General features: G+C 40.9%; 2 protein-coding genes across 2 annotated transcripts; both read left to right on the top strand.

The window, feature by feature from the left end:
- The first annotated feature begins 1,166 nt into the window (after nucleotides 1–1,166).
- On the top strand, nucleotides 1,167–8,691 carry scamp2l (secretory carrier membrane protein 2, like). Its single transcript, XM_079293239.1, has 9 exons — nucleotides 1,167–1,284; nucleotides 2,065–2,142; nucleotides 2,231–2,317; nucleotides 3,134–3,263; nucleotides 3,380–3,508; nucleotides 4,359–4,518; nucleotides 5,473–5,574; nucleotides 6,131–6,248; nucleotides 6,836–8,691. The coding sequence occupies exons 1-9, from the start codon at nucleotides 1,228–1,230 to the stop codon at nucleotides 6,989–6,991; spliced, it is 1,017 nt and encodes a 338-aa protein (XP_079149365.1). The 5' UTR covers nucleotides 1,167–1,227; the 3' UTR covers nucleotides 6,992–8,691.
- A 354-nt stretch (nucleotides 8,692–9,045) lies between these two features.
- bbs4 (Bardet-Biedl syndrome 4) lies at nucleotides 9,046–20,817 on the top strand (the record flags this gene model as incomplete). Its single annotated transcript, XM_079293275.1, is given in 17 exon segments — nucleotides 9,046–9,069; nucleotides 9,072–9,107; nucleotides 9,800–9,842; nucleotides 12,730–12,809; nucleotides 13,395–13,458; nucleotides 13,688–13,799; nucleotides 14,059–14,131; nucleotides 14,486–14,539; nucleotides 14,627–14,754; nucleotides 15,643–15,697; nucleotides 15,845–15,913; nucleotides 16,113–16,265; nucleotides 16,421–16,592; nucleotides 16,848–16,917; nucleotides 17,027–17,171; nucleotides 17,587–17,791; nucleotides 20,150–20,817. Coding segments are annotated over 17 exon segments (1,638 nt in total). The 3' UTR covers nucleotides 20,305–20,817.
- Nucleotides 20,818–21,914: the final 1,097 nt, after the last annotated feature.

Here is a 21,914-nt window from a genome sequence, read left to right as displayed (position 1 = left end):
TACTTTAAAAGAGTTTTTTTTGTGAGGACTTATAACAAAACCAACCCAAATGTAGGCTCTGCGCTTGAGTGCGCTAATGAAGATAACATGTCATCAAAAACATGTAAATAGCCTTAAACGGGATGCAGCCTTATGTGTTATCATGTTTGCTATCTAATCATGTATCAGCGGCATGTTGATTAGAAAAACTCAGGTTGTTTTCAGAGCACTTTTCAAGCAAGAGGTGCAAAGTACTTTACAGAGATACACATCTGAAAGCAGTGGTGTAATGTATCAAAGTATACATTTGCTCATGTACTGAGTTCATCTACTTGTTTTTACAATTCTGAGATACTTGTACTGTCAGTATTTCCATTTAATGGTACATTATTTATTCCTCTCAACTACATTATGGAGGCAGGTTTTGTAATTTTTACTTTCATAAAATATTTTCGTTTCGCTGGTTTAGCGCATCTATACAAAATATAAAATCAGCTGATGAATTATGTCTTATTGTAGGTTAAGCTGCATCAATGTATTCCAATACAGTAATGAAATATGTATTCTGAAATGAGATGTAAATTGATTCCTTTCACTTTTGATACTTAAAGTAGGCTATTATGTATATGCAAGACTTTTACTTGTGACATATTTTACACTGTAGTATTGCTATTTTTACATTAGTGAAATATCTGAGTACTTCTTTCACCACTGGCTAGAAGTCAACCACATGACGTAAGCAGCTACGTGGCATGAAAGTGACAAACAACACAACATAAATACATTTGATTCGCATAAATAAAACAACCTATAAAAGGGCATTCTATCACATTAACTTCTCATTGTCTGATGTAAAATTACCTCCTACCCAGTTTGTTTAATCGTTTACGTCACCCATAATTCCGACAGCACATAAAGGTAAATTAAAAGCCTAAACAAACAGTTTAAATCATTTTAAAAGCTCTTTTTGCACGTTTACCACAACAGACTGGATCACATTGCTAGACAGACGTGAGTGCACTGAATTTAGACTTTAAACCAATTATTTAATTAAAAAAATAAAGGTACTACTTATGAATTGATCAGAAACTGCTTCGGGGACAGCCTCCTGGTGACGCGGGCCACCTTTCGAGCGACGCATGCGCAGAGGCCCAGCGTGTCACAAGAAGCACTATTAGCAGGAGCAGCAGCCGCCGGGGAGAAGGGAGCGTGTTGTTTATTATACACAATAATAAACTTTTCTCTACAATGTCGGGATTAGACAGCAACCCCTTCGTGGACCCAGTGGACACTAATCCCTTCCAGGTGAGGTCGTTTGGTCCTCTTCTGTGTGCGAAGTTTCGAAGACGCTGTTTTCGCGAATAGTGAAGACTGAAAGAGAAATGCTGTAACACAAACCTGTTTGGTTGGTTGCTGGGTTTGGCCTCAGCATTTCCTGGCTAAGAAACGTTACTATTATAAAGTATCATGCATTGTAGTCCAAGTACAGAGCATTTCTATTAAAATGCGTCTGTAAAACAGTGTGTTTACGCTGTACGTGGGCTATTAGGTTCACTCACCTGCGCAGGTGAGCAGACAAGCGAACAGGTGCCTGCTGATATATCAGCCATCAAATGTGACTCCTCTTCAACACGACATTAATGGTAGATTTTGTAAACCAGATCCTCGAGGGGAAATATGGGATTTAATGGCGCACGTTGTAGGTTTATCGGATCTTTTATAAGGTGTTTTCTAATTATCACATCCGGGTGTTTTCAGATCTATTAGCTCAAGGGAGTAATGGTAATAGGTGAGCTTGTCTCATTGTGACTTATTTACTTTAAGAAAAAAACACCGTTTTGCTTAAACCCACAAAAAAAACTAAGAAATTGTGTTTTACCTGAGACAGATGTGGACGAGGGCCAAGAGTTTAATAGCATTAAATTGTATCAATAGCTGATGTGTTGTGAGACAAATGAGTGCTCTTCCTGTACTGGTTGTGACTCTTTGGGACTCTGCTTCGCCCACACATGGCACCAAATAAGTGAAGGGTCATGGCTTCACAAAAGAATACATAACACAAAGGAATTCTCCTTTTTTCCTCAGGATCCGTCAATCGCACAAGCCACCAGCGGAGCCTCTGAAAATGCTGGGGAGTTCAACCCATTCTCTGCAACTGAAATGGTTTGTTGCTCTTGTTTTTAATAAAACGACTTGATGTATTGTTCTGTGTAGGTATTTAAAATGCAATATTGCTTTACTCGTTTCACAGGAAACTCTCACTGACAAGACCATCCCCATCTCTGCTGCCTCCTCTCAACCCGCCATCCTGCAGACCTCAGTGGAGCAGAGCGCCCAGGTGAGTCACAAACGCACACGTTCACAAGTAAAGGACATTAAATCAGCTGGTGTGAAATCGCATTTCAGCCATTTTCTACGTCAGCTAAGATCAACTAACAAGAGTGCATCTGTGTTTGGTGGTTGACCGTGACTTTGAATATCCAAAACAATAGATGAGGACAATAATGCGCTGGTGTTTTGAGTGAATGGACGAAGCGTGACCAGTAAGGGTTAATTGATTATTTGAGGCTTTTACATCAATATTTGAAAGTGTATAAAAACATAACAAGACATAGGCTGATATAGGTTTCTTTTTCACATGAATAAATTATGTAAATGCGGTGGTGGAAGACGTACTCGGATCCTTTTCTTAAGTAAAAGTAGAAATACAATACCGGAACTCTAAAATACACAAAATAAGAGTCGTGAATTCTAAATGTTACTCAAGTAAAAGTACAGAGTTATTATCAGTAAAATGGACTTAAAGTATCAAAGGTAATATCACTCATTATGCAGACTGGCTCCTTTTAAAGTGTTCTATTATTATAAAACATTATGTTTTTGTCACTTCTTAATACATGTCGGTGCATTACAATGTTGTAGTTCAGGTGAACCCATTTTTACATATTTTGTTATACTACTGGCTATATTAGTAGTATACTGCATCATATCATACAAACACATTACTTCAGTACTTCGGATCAGAAAATCTGACAACATTTGGTCCTCGGGAGCTGGTGTCTTCCACATTATGTGTGGAGTGTTGCCTGTAAATGTGACGCAGTGACAGTATTACACACCGCGTTGAGAGTGCAGCTCTTCCATCACCCACCAGGCAAATGCAGCTGCCGGCCAGGCTAACCTGCTCAAACAGCAGGAGGAGCTGGAGAAGAAAGCAGCTGAGCTGGAGCGGAAGGAGCAGGAGCTCCAGAAGAGGAGCGCAGGCAGAGCTCTCAACAGTGGTGGTAACCAGATGTTTTTAGAAGCTGCATGTAAACTTGTGTTGTGTACACAAACTATACCAATTGACACCACACTCTACAAACAATGTTAATCCTTCTTTTGTGTGTGTGTGTGTCAGCTAAAGAGAACAACTGGCCACCTCTTCCCTCGTTCTCCCCTGTGAAGCCCTGCTTCTATCAGGACTTTGAGGAGGACATCCCTGAGGAGTACCGCAGGATCTGCAAGAGAATGTACTACCTCTGGATGTGTACGTAGCCCTGCACGCAGTATTTGCTTCATACATGACAGTCATTGACCCATAACATAGACTTGTTAACATACCAAACCATCAGATGTCAACCATACCATCTCATTTAAAAAAAAACAAGTCTGTAGCACACCATTGGAGGGCTGGCATCATGATTTATTTATAATTTTTATAGTTTTCTGCACGATATTGATTCATCAATCGGCCATCTGACAACTCTGACAGAATGTTGATATCTAATATCACAATTACCTGAATCCTAAACATACTGTGGTGGCTCTTTGGTGGCTTATATCGTGGATTTTATTTGGTGGAATATGTCTTATATCGTGAACGAAGAATCCGAAAATGGAGAAAAGTCTCGATGAATCATTTTTTTAATTAGGTCTACGTTTAATGGGACTAGAACTGAATCAGGACATCTGTTTACAAACTCACACAACTCGTGCATTATAATCCAAGACTCATCTATCCAGTCGTATGCGCACTACTTCCCACACACGCGCTTCTTCGTCGCCCCCATTTACTTCAATTCATCAAGACTTATCTCAGTTTTTTGATTCTCTATTCCCCGTGGAGGCGTGCGAGGAAAACAACGTGTTCTTCAAGAATTCACGGTAACGCCGGATTAGTAATTGACAATCAAATGTTCATTTTGGTGGGTGAAGTATCCTTTTTTTTAAGGGTTTACTGAAAACATCACTCGCACCTATTAATTCCTCTAAAAGGGCACCAAAGATGGTTCACTAGAAAAGTACACACAACTGTATTCTTTAGCAATTCAAAAGCCGACTTTGTCCTGAGGCTTTGAGTCTTTGATGGCTCATTGGTTTCCCGTGTGTCTCCCCAGTCCACAGTGCCACCCTCTTCCTCAACGTGCTGGCCTGCCTGGCTTACTTCACTGCAGACTCCAAGTACGGCATTGACTTCGGCCTGTCCATCGTCTGGTTCATCCTCTTCACCCCCGTGGCCTTCGTCTGCTGGTACAGGCCCGTCTACAAGGCCTTCAGGTACACTGTTTTGCTGGTCTTGTACTTTAGATGAAGTATTCTTTGATTTGTGACTCACGGGATGGAACTGTTTTGTTGTACGAGCAGGAGAAATAGAGACACATGGAGTAGAAGGAGTTAGCAGGGGGTTTCATTTGTTATTTTACTAAAACTTCATGAACACCCTCATCCTCCAACTCAGCCAGAGGGGTTAGAGGAAGTATATTGGAGCCGCTCTGTACTCCATTAAACATATTAGAAAATGCTACTATCGGATTTTTTTTCTTGCTTCCAGCTTTACAGTGCTTTAATTAGATTTTTCTTTTAACACAGAAAAGAGCTGTTTTCTGCAAGACTTGTACTTTTGTGAGAAAAGAATCCTCAGAAACAGCCTTTACTCCTTCACTGGGCTCCTAAAATACCTTGAACAATTGGAGTAATGTCTGCAAAATTAAGTTTACTTGTGATCTATTTATTCATATTTTCGTATACACAACATGATATCAGGCAGTGATATATGATGCAAATATTGAATATGCTCTGAAAAAACTGAATAGAGGTATATCTGCAAGTCATAGCAGAGTCGTAAAGCCCAAATGCAATAAAATAAAAAAGTTGTTCATTAATGTCTTCCAAAAAACAAAACAAAATTAAAAACGGGAACAAAAAAGAAAAACATTGTTCTGTGTGAAGAATGATTACTGGAAATAAATATATATTGTAATACATATCTTGGTCAAAATAAAGTTTATTTAAAGTTTGTTTTTATTATCATCATTTAGTTGTATTGAAACAAGTCTTTAATTGGAGGCTACAAATTGTAGAAGCTCTCTTCATCATTTTTGTGACTTGTGCACTTGAATGTCTTTTCTTTTAAGCGTAACCTCTTTATTTTATAGTCTGGCAGCTAACAAACCTCTTAAATACTAAATAACATGAATAACATTTCCTTGTGTTTCTGATTTTCCTCTCTAGGTCCGACAGCTCCTTCAGCTTCTTTTTCTTCTTCTTTGTCTTTTTCTTCCAAGTGGCCGTGTACATCATCCAGACTGTTGGGATCCCCAATTGGGGAAACAGGTCAGTGGGAACCTTTTGTTAACCCAATAATCACCTGCGTGTTGGTCCGAGAGTGATAGCGTGGCGTCAATGACAGTTTCTCATTGCTAACCAGAGGTTTCTGATTTCATGAGTGAGAATGAGTGTGCTTCGGGTAGATTCATAGTAAATGTGGGTATGCATGGGTTCATGTGTTTCCTCATTCACGCCTTTGTGATTTTGTGTGTGTGTGTGTGTGTGTTCTTGCCCTGTATCTCCTCTCTTGCATCTCTTTGACAGATTCCAGCTGCCCTAACTTGTCTGGGTCGCTTCTTTGTAAGTGTGTGGAACTTTTCTCTTTGGGTTTCTCTTCTATATCATGTAATATATTGGGCTTTTTTTGTTTTCCATCATTCACTGTTTCAAGCTTCATGCTTTTCCATTGGTCACTGGGGAAGGTTAGGTACATCCCTCATTTGGCTTTAATTCAGTAATTTTCATACTATTTTTTTTTTAATGGCAGGATATTCATTATTGTACTCATTGTCGAGAAAATGTGAAATGACACATGGCCATTTGTTGTCTCTGTTGTCGACAGTGGATGGATCTCATCCATCAGCATGATTGGCACAAACTTGGCTGTGGCTGTGGTTATGATGGTTGTGGCCGGATTCTTCACCGTGAACTCTGTCCTGGCTGTGATTCTACTGAAAATGGTACGCTAATGGAAACTTCCCTTCACTATTACTAGTTCATTATTAACCAGTCAAATTGAATATACCATTGAAATACACTTACAGTAATAATAGACAATCATCACATAGTTTTCATTCAAATAAGTACAATAGTTAATGAGGAAAAGAAAATGTAAAGACCAAAAGGACCTAATTGCCATGTTTCAGTCTGAAATTCTAGAAAAAAAAATCCTGAACTTTCTTCCAAATTTCACTGACATTTCTTTAGTTTTGAGACATCCTCTTAACTAATACACAAATTTGAATTAATTAAGGATAACCCGTTAAGATGTTGCATCTCATATTTGAGGGGGTTCTATAAAACACATACTAACAAAAACAGGATTACATAACAGCACTTAAAATAAACAGATACAGACAGCTTGGATAATAATCACTCCATTAAATCTGCATACCGTGCAATTTAAATCAGTTTGTCTTCAGTTTGATTGAAGGTTGACTTAAGATGAGGAAATGAAAATGTCCTGATGCAGTGTGAAGAGGTAACGCCTTGCAGAAAAAGAAAAAAGGTTATTCCAATCACAATAAAACCTCTCTTATGTCCCCAGGTCCACGCTAAGTACAGGAACACAGGTGCCAGCTTCACCAAGGCCCAGCAGGAGTTCTCCCACGGGGTCCTGACCAACCAAACAGTCCAGACTGCTGCAGCCGGTGCTGCCACCTCCGCTGCCCAGGGAGCCTTTGGCAGGAGCCAGGGAAATTAGACTGTTCCTCACATGCCTCAGGCTAGTCTCTTCTCTGACCAACACAGCCATGGCTCAACATTACTTCCGTGTGGTTAGGGGATCAGGGTTTGACCTATTTATGAAAAAAAAAAAACTTCACTTTTGAGGGAAATTGTTCTCGCTACAAGAACATAGTGAAGTGTCTGCTTTTTCCACTTAGTGTTTAAACTTACAGAAGACAAGCTAGAGGTCTTATACGAGCATGTAATGGCTTGCATATGTCTCTGTTGTTATTGAACTCTTTACCACCCTCATCAGTATGCAGCAAAATCCCTGCTGTCATAAATATATTCTAGGAAATGTAGGCAGGAGACAGAAAACTGAAGTTGAACCAAACAAGGCAAAGGAGGAGGCAGCGTGGGTATGATGAAAATAAATTTGCAACCCTTCGTCACAATATAACCAACTGGAATACATTTAACATGGTCGACTAAAGATGTACGGCGCACCACTGAACAGGGCTGGAGTTAAAGTACATTTATTTAAATCCCTTCACTGTTAAGTACGCTGGCGGGAAGTATGAGGGTTTTACTCTCTAACATACTGGGGTCTCATAAGTAAACACTGGGAGGAGCCGGGATGATCTAAAAAGCACACTTGACATGAGAATGTTTCACTGTCATGGAATGATGGTTACACTTAATTTATGAATACATATTTGTGTCATGGCAGCAGGATGTAGAGCATTATGGGTCATGTCGTTCTGCCTTATAAACAAGTTTAATACGTACAGTCAACTTTATATTACACCACTGGATGATCTGTGAAATGAGATGCATCTATCTTACACTACCAATGAACACTGTTTTAATTCCGCTCTAAATCTTGTGTTTTTTCATGTGTACAATACTGTATCGGATGATGATTAATGAAGGTGACTGGGATGAAGGTTTTTCTTTCTACTGTTTTAATCAGGTGTACGGATTTAGATGAAGTGTGACGAAGAGCTCCTCAGAGGGCAATTGAAGATGTGGTTTAACTGGGATGGCACATTTTAGTTCATGTTGCGTTGTGAAGAATACCATTATGTTTTCTGTCGTAGTGTGCAGCCTTGCTGCGGTTAACATGAAAGACTGGGTGCAGGTTTGACGATGTAAAGTTACTGACATATAGTATAGAATGTAGGTGTATTTGCAGTACTTAGTGAAGTGTATTAACGAGCAGAAAGAACACATTTACCTGTATATTATCCATAGTAATTATACTGCAGACAAAATGTCACCTGTTACTGAATAGACACAGATAATTCCTATTTTCTCGCTGCTTTCTGCCTACTTGTTGGGTATTTACATTTTTACTTGTGTGTGTATATGTATATATATATATATATTAAATATATATATATATATATATATATATATATATATAAAGCTGTGCAATTCTGATCTTTCCTTACTGTAACACTGAATCACGTTGTTTGGGTGTAACCTCAGTGCCTAACCCACCAATTCCTGTGTGGGGAGTTAAGCACAAGGCTCAATGTTTTGTCCGACTTTTCTTTTTTGTGTCTCGATAGAGAAAATTGTTTTATGGTGAAGTTTCCCTTCGACGATCAGAATGTGTATTACGGTGTGTTGTACATATTGGTGACGAATTTAAAATGTAAGTTACTGGAGGGGTATTTGCTGGAAATTGGTTCTCAGTCTGAACATTGAATAAACTGTCATTTTAATGTCTCAGTGGGTGTGAAAATACTGAATCTGTGTGCCCTGATGTAAACGGCAGGCGATATATGGAGTAGGACTTTGTTTATCTAATTTGCAGCTGAAGAGTCACGCTTTGATACAATACGTTAAAGAAGAAGGCTGATTTTGATTTTTGCTGTGGTGGAAAGTAATTGTTTTGCCCTTTAAGCACTTTTACTACATTCATGGGTAGACCCAATTTTCAGCGTATGGTTTTTATGATATAATTTTTACTAATCATCACCATTGTGTTGGTGGAGGCCGGTGAGGGCGGTGACACACACGGAGAGTAGAATCATCATTCATAAATCCTGACCAGCTACTCCTCCGCATTCCACTGGTGTATCCATGGCAACAGCTTCGAGTGTTGTGATCATCCCAAGATGGCGGACGAGGAGACAGCCACCGCGGTGAGTGCAGAAACCAAAGCTAGTTAACCCGTTTTCTTTGGGTAAACACAAACACGCCTCTTGGTGAGGAGATAGTGTGGCATTGCCTCAGTTATAAATAATATATGTATGTAGGTGTAAATAACCTTCGTAGTGACGCTCGGTCATTTGAATGCTAGCTGCTTGGCTAACCCGCTTCTAAATCGGAGCTAAATTGATTAACCTGCAGCTATCGCGTGCCTCTCATTCAGTCTTTAATCTCACTCATCCGAGGGCTAACAACCTGTGAGCTAACGGCTAACTGTGGCTGCAGTAAGGTGACATGCGTAGGTAACGTTATAACGTTACAGTGCGATGTTGACAATCGTTAGCCCACGCGTTATACTGTAAAACAAGGTTATTATTAACCGTCCAGCTCTGTACCAACGTAACTGAGGCTGCCTTTAAATACTGTAGTTGCCTTATGGTTATCATCTGGCGTTTGTGGAAGTGATGATTTCAAGAGATTGTTAATGAACTAACCGTCGTCACTTTAGTAAGCAGCTACTCAAGTGAGCCAATTATGGGGAAAAAAGAATGACGCAAAAGCATAACAGTGGGATTGAGCGACCATACCTGCTGCGCGTGGGTAACACCGGTAGATGGTATACACTTTGCTAAGTAATGTATGGATTGTTACTTGTTTCGTTTGTGTTGTATTTCATACATTTCAGCTCCCAGTTGCCACTGAAGCCAAGAAACGACGGGCACCTAAAGGTACAGCAAGACATCTTAGACAATTATTTACACATTTCCTGTTACGTCACCCATTATATTGATTTTGATTCGTGTGTAACTGGTGAAGGATGCTACTGGAGTGAGTTTGGAACTAATCGTCCTGCAGAGGTCACCCTCACCCTTCTATCCTTCGTCCCTAGAAGGAAGAAGCTGTTTGTACAGAATGCAGATGAGCCGTGTTCCAGATATTTCTCTGTGTGGAAAACGTTTGTTGATCAAATATTATATCTGGAGATTTTGTCATCGTAATTGTGGCTTAAAATGTTCAATTAGGCTGTTGCTCACGATTCAGCTTTTTATGTTTCTTTTTACAATATTTTGTATTTGTCACCAGCACTGCTGAGGATGCAAGTCCTTTGACAGCTATTTAGTACTTGGTATGTTATTATATTTGCAGTGATCTTTCACATGCCATGCAGGCTTATTGTGGTGTGCTTAGTATGCTTTGCGGAGACGAATCAGATCAACTGATTTGTACATTAGTATAAAGGAAGATGACAGGAATCATAAAAACAGAAAATACAGATTATAATTTAATTGGTTAATGTGTTGGAAGTGTACAGTTCTGTATAAGTGAAGAAAAAGCTCCATAATTAAGTCAAAAACTACCATTTTTAATTCTGTTTATAACTCTAATATGCAAATATTAGAAAATAAATCCACTATTAAGAGCTCAATGTTCGGAATAACCATTCAATAGAATGCAGTTTACAGTGTAAGTAAGAACTTCAATATAAAACCGTTCCACACATGCACGTCTAAGGACGGAGGGTGTTGCATGCTGTGCAGAATGTAAAGCCCCTTCAAGCAAAATTGTTATTTTGAGCCAAATAGATCAAACTAAGTTTACTTCACACATGGGCATAGACCTCAGAAAAGAAAACTGGAACACGCAGTAACTTAAAAAATACGAAATGTATCAACACAAGTTAAACATAGAGTGGCCGCTGCATGAACGGTGTAACTCCTTCTACAGAGAATTGTGGCTTCATCATGTGTTATACACATGTTAGGTGTATACATTAGTGATATAACAAGTATAAAGCATGTTGACGTGTGAAATAATTGAGTTTTCACAGTGTATCGCATGTCTGAAGTTTACAATCCAAAACTATGATTGGATGATGACATTTGGTCCAAAGTCTGCTGAATATGAGCAAGAAGTGAAAATAATCAAAAAGAAATCCACAAATCTCAGTCTTCAAAACCTTCTGATTTCATACAAATTCCATCATTCCTGTACTGAAATGTAATTAGGGATATATTTTGCACACATAAAATGAAATATGTTGTGCACTAGTACACGATGTGCTTTTACGATATTTTATGCAATACCGTGACTTCATTCTTAGAGTGTAAGACTCCTGAGGTGTTATGGGTCTTGTAAGCTTGCCCATGTTTCTTTTAAACCAGTAACAACAAAAAGTGCTAATGGCATAAGGTCACCAGTTTACATTTTACAGAATCAAGTGTTGGTGCTGCAACCTGCTTGGATTTCCGTCAAATTCCTTGGAAGAAAAAGTGTAGGCAGATGAATATGAGAATAAATTACTTGACAAGACCGAGGGGTTTTTAAAAGTTTTCGTGGTGAAACTTCCAAAGAAAAATTCATGGTATTTTTCATTACATTCTCCCCATGCGTCTTTTGATCTCAGCATGCCTCTCCTCTGCTCTTATCCCCTTTTAACAGACGCTTGGAGCACATGGAAGCCAAATCTGTCTGAGCATTAGCCAGATCAAATGTAACAATGAGAGAATTCCTCCATGTTTGGGATGGAGTCTTTCGCTGAATTATATTTAGGAGACCTCATGCTGCGCTTTTCTTCGCTGCTCCTTTCTACCATTCTCGTATACAGTAGTCACAGGAATAGATGTCGCACACGTATCCCATCTCTCCTCCACCGAAAGACGCCCTGCTTTGTGTGTGTGGACTCTGGAGCGCCACAGGGCCCCATCTGAAACCCAGAGACAAGAATATTATTGCTGTCTCAGCAGGAAGAAAGCGGATTAGGCTGCTACAAATAGGGCCACTCCGAATCTTGACGGGGCAAACGTGTGAAACCCATGCAGTTTCACACTCGGCGATGGAGAGGATTTCTCTGAAGTTGTTGCAAGAGGCTCCAGTTCGAGCGACAAATCAACAGCGCACTGCTTGAAGCGCTGACAGATAAAAACAGAAGGAAGCTTTGGTGTAATTCACACTGTATTGTCTTACAGTGTGTCAGTGGCAGACTCAAAGCCCAGCACTTCTTTCCACAGTGCGTTGAATCCTATTTTTAGCCTCAGAGGAAGGTAGTAGCTGTAAGATAACAGGATTACCAGAATCAAAACTTGCATGAATTGGAATTACGTTTGGCTCCTTGTGAAATGAAACGTTGTCCTCCGCTGGGAGGAAGACTTGGAGCATAGCGATCGTGTTCTTGGGGTCACCTAACCCTTCGTAAAGCAGGCTTTGTATTGTGCTGCTCGTTCCGCTCCATACCTTCTCTTCTCTGTCACAAGCACCTGGCTTGCGAGATACATTGTTGCCCTGGCAACTGGGAATAATCTCAATTTGCCAAAGACAAAAAGCAGGAACGAAAAACTTGCTTACAAGGTGACATTTACAGCGTGAATGGTGACGTGATTACAGTTTAGCCCGCGGGCTTTTGGATGAAGCGTTGACATCGATGTTGCTGTCGGATCAAAGACGTGCTGGTGACTGCACAGAGATGGGGGGTGGGGGGGGGGGGGGGGTACTAAGAGACGTACTAATGACTGCGAAAGCAGGGAGCTTTCAGGATTAATCATTCAGCCATCGACTAAATAAGACATTATCGGAACAGTAAAGGGGAATGAGCTGAAAAGTTCCTCTTCTTGCTTCCAGCTCCAGAGCTTCCCATTGTGGAGAGGAGAAACTGGCTGATCCACCAGCACTACATCCGTAAGGACTATGATACCTGCAAGGTAAAGTACCATCATCCCCCATTCTCCCGATGGTTTGGTCTACCATTGACCCACGTCTGTGTTCAGTGTTGATCTGATTGACCTTTTAATGAAGATAATGAATGCCTGGCATGTACAGGGTTCTGTCTAACACTCTACTTCATGACGGGCTAATTCCCTGCATTGACCTGTTTATTCATGAAACCGGCAGGTACTTAATGAAAGCTCTGAGTAGATGCCTGTACAGTACTTGTAAAATATATCACTGAATTCCTCCTTCTCACTTTCTCTTCGTTAGAGATGCACTCCTCACTGTCAAGGCCCTGTTTTAGTTGTGCCAGCGCAGCGACGAGGGCGTCCTTTTGTTAAAGCGGATCCTTGGGCGAAAGGACCGTGTGGGCGTCTCCAAGCACACCCGCTATTTTGGTTCATTGTATGTGCTGCAGCAGTGCAAAAGAGCTGGATGAGGCGCGCTATAGATCAGAGGGGTGTGGTGACTGATACGGCTGAGCCATAGAAGAAGTGGCTTCTTCACAATCGTATTGTTGGCGCAGAGCAACATCCATTTCAGCTGTCCACATCGTCTCCTGTTCTGTCTCCGTGTAGGCGATCATCAAAGAACAACTGCAGGAGTCTAATGGAATGTGTGAATATGCCATTTATGTTCAAGGTGAGTAGTTTAAATGGTAACTTTTTCCTCCCACACACGTAACATGTATGATGGTAATTAAGCGCTACATCAAATGAAACTCCTCAATGCATCATTTAGTTCCCCAAAAAATCGAGTCTTCGGACCCCATGCTGTGCCTTTAATCCTTTTGAATGTGCTTCTTTTTTTTAAACTTCCTCAAGAAGATGAAGATCCTCTTTTTTTTGTGTGTTTTAATTTCTTGCCACAGCACTAATCATGCGTCTTGAGGGCAAGATCCAACCTTCCCTGGAGCTGTTTCAGAGCTGTGCCATCCTGAATCCCAGCAGCACTGACAATCTCAAGCAAGTGGCCAGATCACTGTGAGTCTACGGCCCTCAAGGCTGGGATGCATCAGCCCGTCCCCATTATCTAACAAGACAGACATAGGAGAGAAAGATCAGTGATAACAGCCCGACTGCAGGGCAGTTATGGCCAGAACTTTTAATGCTAGAGGGAAAAGTTAAGCCACCCACAGTGAGTATTTGTTCACTGTTGCAGGATTGTAAGGATTGCGATTCAGCATGCAGTGAATAAGATTGATTCATTTCTCATATGGATTGTTGTTTATTCTTTCCGTAGATTTCTCCTGGGAAAGCACAAAGCAGCTATTGAGTTCTATCATGAAGCTGCAAGGCTGAACGAGAAAGACTGGGTAAAAGAAAAGGCACACTCTAGCACCAGAGATTCTGCTTTGTCTTAACTTTTGTGTGTTAAGAGGACCTGGCCTCTTTCACTCTAAACACACAGCATGACGTCCTCTCAACACAATCTACAGAAATTTAGAAAGACCGAACGTCTTTTCATGCAACAATTAACAGAAAACAAAAAGAAGTTCATGGTTGCACCGCCAGATTACTATGAGAGTGCCCCCTCTCATACTACTGTCAGTAACACGGTAGAGTTCCTGTTCCACAGAGCTGTTGTCTCAAATAGCTTTTATATTTGGAAATTTAATTTATCAAAGCCTTTATCAAGCCTCGTTTAATCTGACATTTTCTCACCCCAGGAGATCAGTCATAATCTGGGGTTGTGCTATTTCTTCATCAAAGACTTCCACCATGTGAGTATGCTGATTGTACAGATAGACAGCACAAACTGTACTCGTTCACGGGCGATTCGATCATTTTGATCTTCTGTCTCTCGTCAGGCCGAGGAGCATCTAAACGTAGCTCTCCGGATTAATAAGCACGACAAGACGTTTATGATGCTCGGGAAGGTTCATCTGCTGGCTGGAGAAACCGACAAGGCCATCCAAGTGTATCAGACGGCCGTGGGGTAAGTCAAGGTCACGTGTGGACAGTGTTAAAAAGCACTGAGAAGACCTATAAAGAAATAAATATTTAAAATAACCACTTATTCTAGGTACATGTTGTTATGGACTGCCACTGCGGGTCTATATATAGCTTTTGTTTTATATTTTATATTTACATGTACAGCAATTCATTATTCTTACATTTTAATTTCAGGAATTGTTGACCAGACCAAAGTTTTTCCGACATGATGAGAGAACATTTTATTGATATCTGTTAATATTTACACAGCCTTAGCATGCCAGTTATCTTCATGATAACATTGTATCAAGGTGGTAAAAGAGATGAGAGCCATAAAACATGGTGTCCGTGGGGTTCCCTCTGGATTTATCGCAGGGCTTTCAGTCTTTGGAGCTGATGTTAACAAGTGATCCTCCTTCAATCTCACACAAAGTTCCAGGTTTGCCTCATTGTAAGCCAGGGCCCCTTTCACTTCAGTCTTAATTTCATTCATTTCCATTTATATTCACATGTTGAATCTTCAAACATTAGGCCATGGGGTAAATGATGAAATGACATCGGTGTCTATAATAGTAGAGCTCATTATGACTCCCTCCTGTTGGGGTTAAATGAATAAATCAAGTGCCCCAACACTGATGTTGCTTTGATGAGACGTACCACTGTGAACCTTATTTTAATGCCTCTTCTCTCCCATTTTCATTTCTTTGAGCCACTTCATCCCCCTCAGGTCATAATTAATACTCCACAATTAAGCTGAATCAAACCCTGATTGAATCAGCAGATTCCCTGAATATCAACTATGTTTGCTGAAGTATAAGTGCAAGCATTAAATGTAATTACAGGCATAGATAAAGTGACATTCTTCATTCCACTTGTCTCCTCCTCAATTCAGATTCTCTCCAGAGAATACTGAACTCTTGACTACTCTCGGCCTGCTGTTTTTACAGGTTGGTAGATTTTTAAAAAGAACCTTTTCCAGTGAAATTATTTGTGCACAAGGGACGAGCGCTGCAAGATAAGAGTGACATTTACCGGAGGTGTCAGAAACATTTATAAAGGAGTTGATGAATAATCTGTTTTCATGTTTTCGACAGCTTGGGAAATACCAGAAAGCCTTCGAGCACCTTGGAAATGCCCTCACTTTTGACCCCAACAATTATAAGGTAAGTGGGTATTTGAACACATGTTATGCTTTGGTATAAACGTAGCTGGCTATTATTATATGACAGTGCATTTAACTTCTTTTAAAGCAGTTCGGTTGAAACAAAGAGGTCATTCTCTGTCAGGTGGCACAGTCGGTCTTTCATCATAAGCACTGTCATCCTCCTCTAATGCCGCTCTAATCATTGCTTTTATTCCCAGGCCATCCTGGCTGCAGGCAGCATGATGCAGACCCATGGAGACTTTGATGTGGCCATGAACAAGTACCGAGTGGCAGCCTGCGCTGTGCCAGAGAGCCCGCCCCTCTGGAACAACATCGGCATGTGCTTCTTTGGAAAAAAGAAATATGTAGCCGTGAGTATTACCGTCTTATTCGCTTGTCTTTGCCAGATAAGTATCCAATGAAGGCATATTATAAATGCACCATTGCTTGGGATCATGTATTATGAAGGTACTTTTCCAACAGTCAGCCTTTTGACTTCTCTCTCCCAACTTCGTCTCCCCCGCAGGCCATCAGCTGCCTGAAGCGAGCCCACTACATGTCTCCTTTTGACTGGAAGGTGTTGTACAACCTGGGTCTGGTTCACCTGACCATGCAGCAGTTTGCCTCTGCCTTCCACTTCCTCAGCGCGGCCATCAACCTGAACCCACGAATGGGGGAACTCTACATGTTACTGGCAGGTACTGTGCTGAGTCAGAGAGACAGAGAAATAATGCCTGAGTAAATCGATGATTCTTGGCAAAAAATAGAGGCAACAGCTACTTAGCAGTTTACTGTTGCGCATTCATTTAAGTTACATCCTATTCCTCTTGTAGAGTACACGCTACATACAACAAATTGAACATGCTGAATGTGCCTTTATGAACAGCCGTCTGCTCCTTCATTGGACAGGTTTAAACTTGAACTAAATACTGTCTCTTGCTCATTCTTAACAGTGGCTCTGACCAACTTAGAGGATGTAGAGAATGCCACCAGAGCGTATGAACACGCTGCGACGATAGACGAGTGAGTCCGTCTTACCATCTTAAATGTACAGCGTGTTTGAATCTGAGTCTGTAATTTCAGCATTTAATATAATTGTGTCTCTTCTTTCTGGATGATCAATTACCTGCAGATCCAACCCTCTGGTTAACCTGAACTTTGCCATCTTCCTCTATAATCATGGTGATAAGAAGGCAACTCTGGATCAGTATCAGGAGATGGAGAGGAAAGTCAACATACTTCGAGACACCAATAGCAACTTTGAATTTGATCCCGAGGTACTTAAAGGGACAGTTTGGATGTTTTGAAGTGGGTTTGTATGAGTTACTTATCCATAGTCGGTGTATTACCGACAGTGGAAGGCCGTCGCCACGCCCCCAGTTTGGAGAAACAGACAGAAGTACCTAAGCTAAGCAATGTAGCAGCAAAACATATTTAAGCCACATAAAAAAAATCGTCATCAGCTTAAGTGTACACTACCGTCAGACAGTCCCTTCAGACGGGGAACTAAAGCTGTTGTCACCTTTAGTTTTACTTCACAGAACATAGGAGTTGCTGGCCTACCGCTGCCTCGATCGGTTATTTAGTTTGGGTTAATGTGTGACTTTGGTGTTTATCCCTTTTAAGATGATGTTGATGTCAGTTGTTGGAGTCTTTCCTTCCAGTATTTCTAAGTCTACTTTTCACTCACAGCTAATGGACATGGCTCAGAAGATGGGCGCTGCCCTGCAGGTGACAGAGGGTGTGGTGTGGACCAAACCAGGCAAGGACTCCAAATCAAAACCAAGCTCTGCAGCAGCCACCAAAGCACCTGGTGCTCCCCTTGGTACTAACCAAGCTCTGGGCCAAGCCATGTCTTCTGCCGCGAGCTACAACAAGAACCTCCAGCTATCAGCAGGTACAAATGGCCAACATGGGTTGTAGAAAGTGTCAGTTAATACTCTGTCACCTCGGTGTAGCTTCTGGTTTGACGTGTGGGTGTGTGACAGAGCCTCTCTGTCGAGTGTCAGAGCTGAGGTGAAGCTTGAAATGAGGTCCAGCTCTGAGTCTGGTGCTGGTGAGACCACGCAACGCTGAATGTCTCTCTTCAGTTTGTTCTGAGCACAAACTCCAAATGAGGTGAGCACATGAATAATAATTTTCATCAGAAAAGTCCAGTGTCACACCCTCAGTGTGACAAATTTCACAGCCTCCACCTCTGTTCATTAAACCAAAGCCCAGTTTTTCATTTAAAATGGAAACTTATTCCATATATCTCTTCTGTGTGTGTTGTATTCACAGCCTCTTGCCTGCTGCACTTCTGTGACAGATTGAATTCACAAGCTACGGCAAAATGGAATATATTTAAAAAAAATAAAGAAAAGAAGCTAACCTCTAGCCAGTATATATTCTTGGCAACAAAAGAAAATCAGCAGCGTGAAAAAAATGAAAAACAGTGAAGAAAATAAATTCAAGGCTGCTCTGAAATGTCCGTCATGGCTTACAGCTCCCCGGTGTCAGTGGCTTTTTTCACCACTTTTGTTTAGCTGTTGAGAAATATTTCACCAGAACAATGAAACCATGTTCCGTGTCAGACCTTTTACTGAATTACACAGCTCTGGCAAACTATCTGCTTTCTAACACTGTGCCAGCTGTGTTCTAAGGCCAGTTTGTTGTGCGTATACAGTCTGTTAATGTTAAGCAGCATACCATCAATGATGACGATGCAGATTATCAATTTACGCGTGAAAAGTTTGTTTAGGTTGGTGAAGAAATCTGCCACAGAGTGCAGCGTGGGTTGAATTGATTTGGACAAACAAAAACAATGTATTTCAAAAGGTGATGACTTGGAGTCTAGTCACAAATTTGACAACTTTAGACTCGACTTGGAGTTTAACACTTATGGTTCCCCCAAGCTAAAAATTTAAAAAAACATATATTATTTATGCATTCCCTGAATTCATTTCCAGCGAGTCCATTTAACACTTAATTACCCCAATTTTCTTTTTTTTATGAAGTTCCTTCACACTTATTTTAACAAATAAATACACATTTTAAAAAGCAGTCATGAGTTTTGTAAATTGAACATTTCATCACTCTGTTGTTAAAATGGTATAACGTATGATGAAGAGCGCATTATGACTTATGAAGGACTCGCAACTCAAAGTTTAGGATTTGGTGCTTGACTCGGGACTTGAGTGAAAAGACTTGAGACTTATACTTGAGACTTGCAAAACAATGACCTGGTCCCACCCATGTGTGTTACAGCGGGGGGGGGGATTATGTCACTGTTTCGTCATGGGACAAACTTTGTTGTTAAAGTTATAAATATGCTGTCAAAGCATCAAACTGGTCCTCCTTAATGATTCACCACCCTCTAAATGTGAGGAAATTGCTCCGTTTAAGTTGACCGTCTGTGCAAAGTTACAACTGGAAAATGGAGTTCTATGCAGTACGTAGCTTTTCGAAACGTACAGTCACACTACCCTGCACTCGGCCTCACAACATCATGTGGTGTCATGGTTTCCATGTGGGTAATGAATGAATACTTCACAGAACAACCGTGATGCAAGAATCATGACTATTTACAAACACAGTGCTTCAGTGTTTCTGTTTGCCTCGATTGGTGCACGGCCACTCTATTAAAGCTGAACTCTGACCTGGGAGTTCACAGTAGCCGTCATGAGATGAGCTACAAGTGCAGTGTGTCTGAATCCGGTTCTACGCTGCTGGATATGAGACATGTCAGTGGAAGGCGTGGGGACAGCAAGCTACTCACATTGAAAGGTATTAAGTGTGTTGGATTTAGTGACATCTAGCGGCGAGGTTGCATATTGCAGCCAACTTAAACGTCTCCCGTGTGTCTAGCGTGTAGAAGAACTACGTTGGCCAATGTGAAAAAGCTCACTCTAGAGCCAGTGTTTGGTTTGTCCGTTCTGGGCTACTGTAGAAACATGGAGGTGCAACATGGTGGACTCCATGAAGAGGAACCGCTGCCTGTGTAGATAGAGACAGCTCAGGTCACGAAAAAACACAACAATTCTTCGTTGCAGGTGATTACACAGTGAAGAAAACATACTTATTAATGGTATATACCACTGCTGCCAATAGATCCCCCTCAATCCTACAACCTGGCCTCGTAAAGTTCCTGAATAATGTTCCAGATGTTATGTTAATGAATCACACACAAACTGCTTTATATGTGTGGATCATTTCGAACTTTAAGACCTTTTCTGAGCAATATTGGCATCGACTCTCCTGCTTTTGTTATTTTCAGGAGCTTCCAAAGGCCCCTCCATGCCCCTCGAGCCAGAACCGGATGTGGAGACAGCCCCCAGCCCGCCCACTGATCCTCCAGGATCCCCAGAACCTGCAGAGTCAGAAAATCCCAGACCCAGAACTTCCAAAAGGAAATCTAAGGTGGAGGAATGAGTGAGCTTGGTAGCTACGATCTGACTGGATATCTTAGTCATATGGTCACATATTATGTTAAGGAGGCAAATTAAGGTAGTTCGACATGAAACTATTCAGGTTTAGGTACCAACAACTTGCAACAACTTGCTTTTTTTAACCAAAATTCAGAGATAATCAATTGTTTCTCACAAATCCATGTCGATGTGGCAGGTTTGGTGCACATGCCAAAACCAATTCCAATTGGATGTTGCAGTTTATGGACCAAATGCTAATGTGTGCAGTTACAAGTGTTAATATTTGGATGTGCTTAGCAATAAGGTCATGTGATAAATCTTCCTTAAATTGACATTTCCAGAGAGGCTGTCAGTCCTGAAATATATGAAATGCTGCGACAATCACCGCTGAGATCTGAGGACATAAAGGGATGTTTATGAATAGTTCCAGGATATTGCTTGTTTGTATGGTCGGGCTCCTTTTGAGGGTTCAGTGTAAATAGTCAGACATGCTTTTATATGTGGATAAATGTTATGTTTATAGAGTCATGTATTTAATATTAAATAAGAGAATTTAAAAGAAAGTAGCAGCGTCGCTTCTTTGATAAAGTCCAGTGTTAACGATGTTTTACTGTGTTTTCTAATGGTCAGGTCATTCAGTTAAGAAGACTAACAGGGGACAGAATTATTAAAGAGCTCTCAAAGTCAATCCATCATTTAACACACAATACAAGGAGAATATTTTACAAATTCACACGTACTTATGTATTCCTACATATGTGTGAAGTACTCCTCAAGCTCAATGTTTTGTCCTCTAATGGTTGTGCGGGGAAGAAACTGGTTGAACTGGTTTGGTTTCGAGACAGGACCTCATAAACTATCTGTACTGAAGTCCACACACACACACACAGAAGTTATTTATGTGGATGAATTACAATGTGGATGGGGTAGTTGGTACATATTAACCTAAACTATTCATGAAAGATGTCCCCTGGCGAAGTGTAGATACACAGGGGTAGGATTCTTTCTGTGCATTTTAGGCTTGGGGGCATTTAAATATCAAACCACTGGAGGTTTGGTTTAGGAGCTTAGAGACGAATGGACTGCTGAAAAACAAAGAAAGGAAAGTTCGGTGATAACGAGGCTCCTCTTTGGACTTTGGCTTAATATGGAGGCATTTTTACAGACCCTTAAATATGATATTTGATCAGAATAAATGTAGTCCTGTTTATCTATCCGTCACATCCCTCTCAGGTGCCTCTAGCATCGAAGACAGAGCTTTGGTTTGGTTTGACTGACAAAGTTGCAGTTTCACTGAGATTTGCAGAAAGAGCAGCCGGACTGAGCATCTCCATGTTGGATGAGAAGGAGGCATGCTGAGTTGTTTCCCTTCCCAGCGGTGAGAGTACATATTTATTTGTTATCTGGCTCAGGACAGAGTGAATGCTGCTGTGGACCAAGTGTCAGGTCAACAAGGTGCTTGCCAGTCTCTTCCTTGTCGCACCTCTTGTAGTTGTTGGTCAGCTGAATGCAGCCATGGCTGGAGGTTGTGAATGTAGAGAAGTGTTTGTGCTGGACAGCAATGCTCTGATTATAAAGAGCTGTGCATTTTTGGATTTTGAATATTTGAGTCAA

The sequence above is a fragment of the Melanostigma gelatinosum genome (genome assembly GCF_949748355.1).
Source record: "Melanostigma gelatinosum genome assembly, chromosome: 2".
NCBI lineage: Eukaryota > Metazoa > Chordata > Actinopteri > Perciformes > Zoarcidae > Melanostigma > Melanostigma gelatinosum.
The sequence above is the reverse complement of the archived record's forward strand: the minus strand, read 5'-3'. Positions and strand labels throughout refer to the sequence as shown.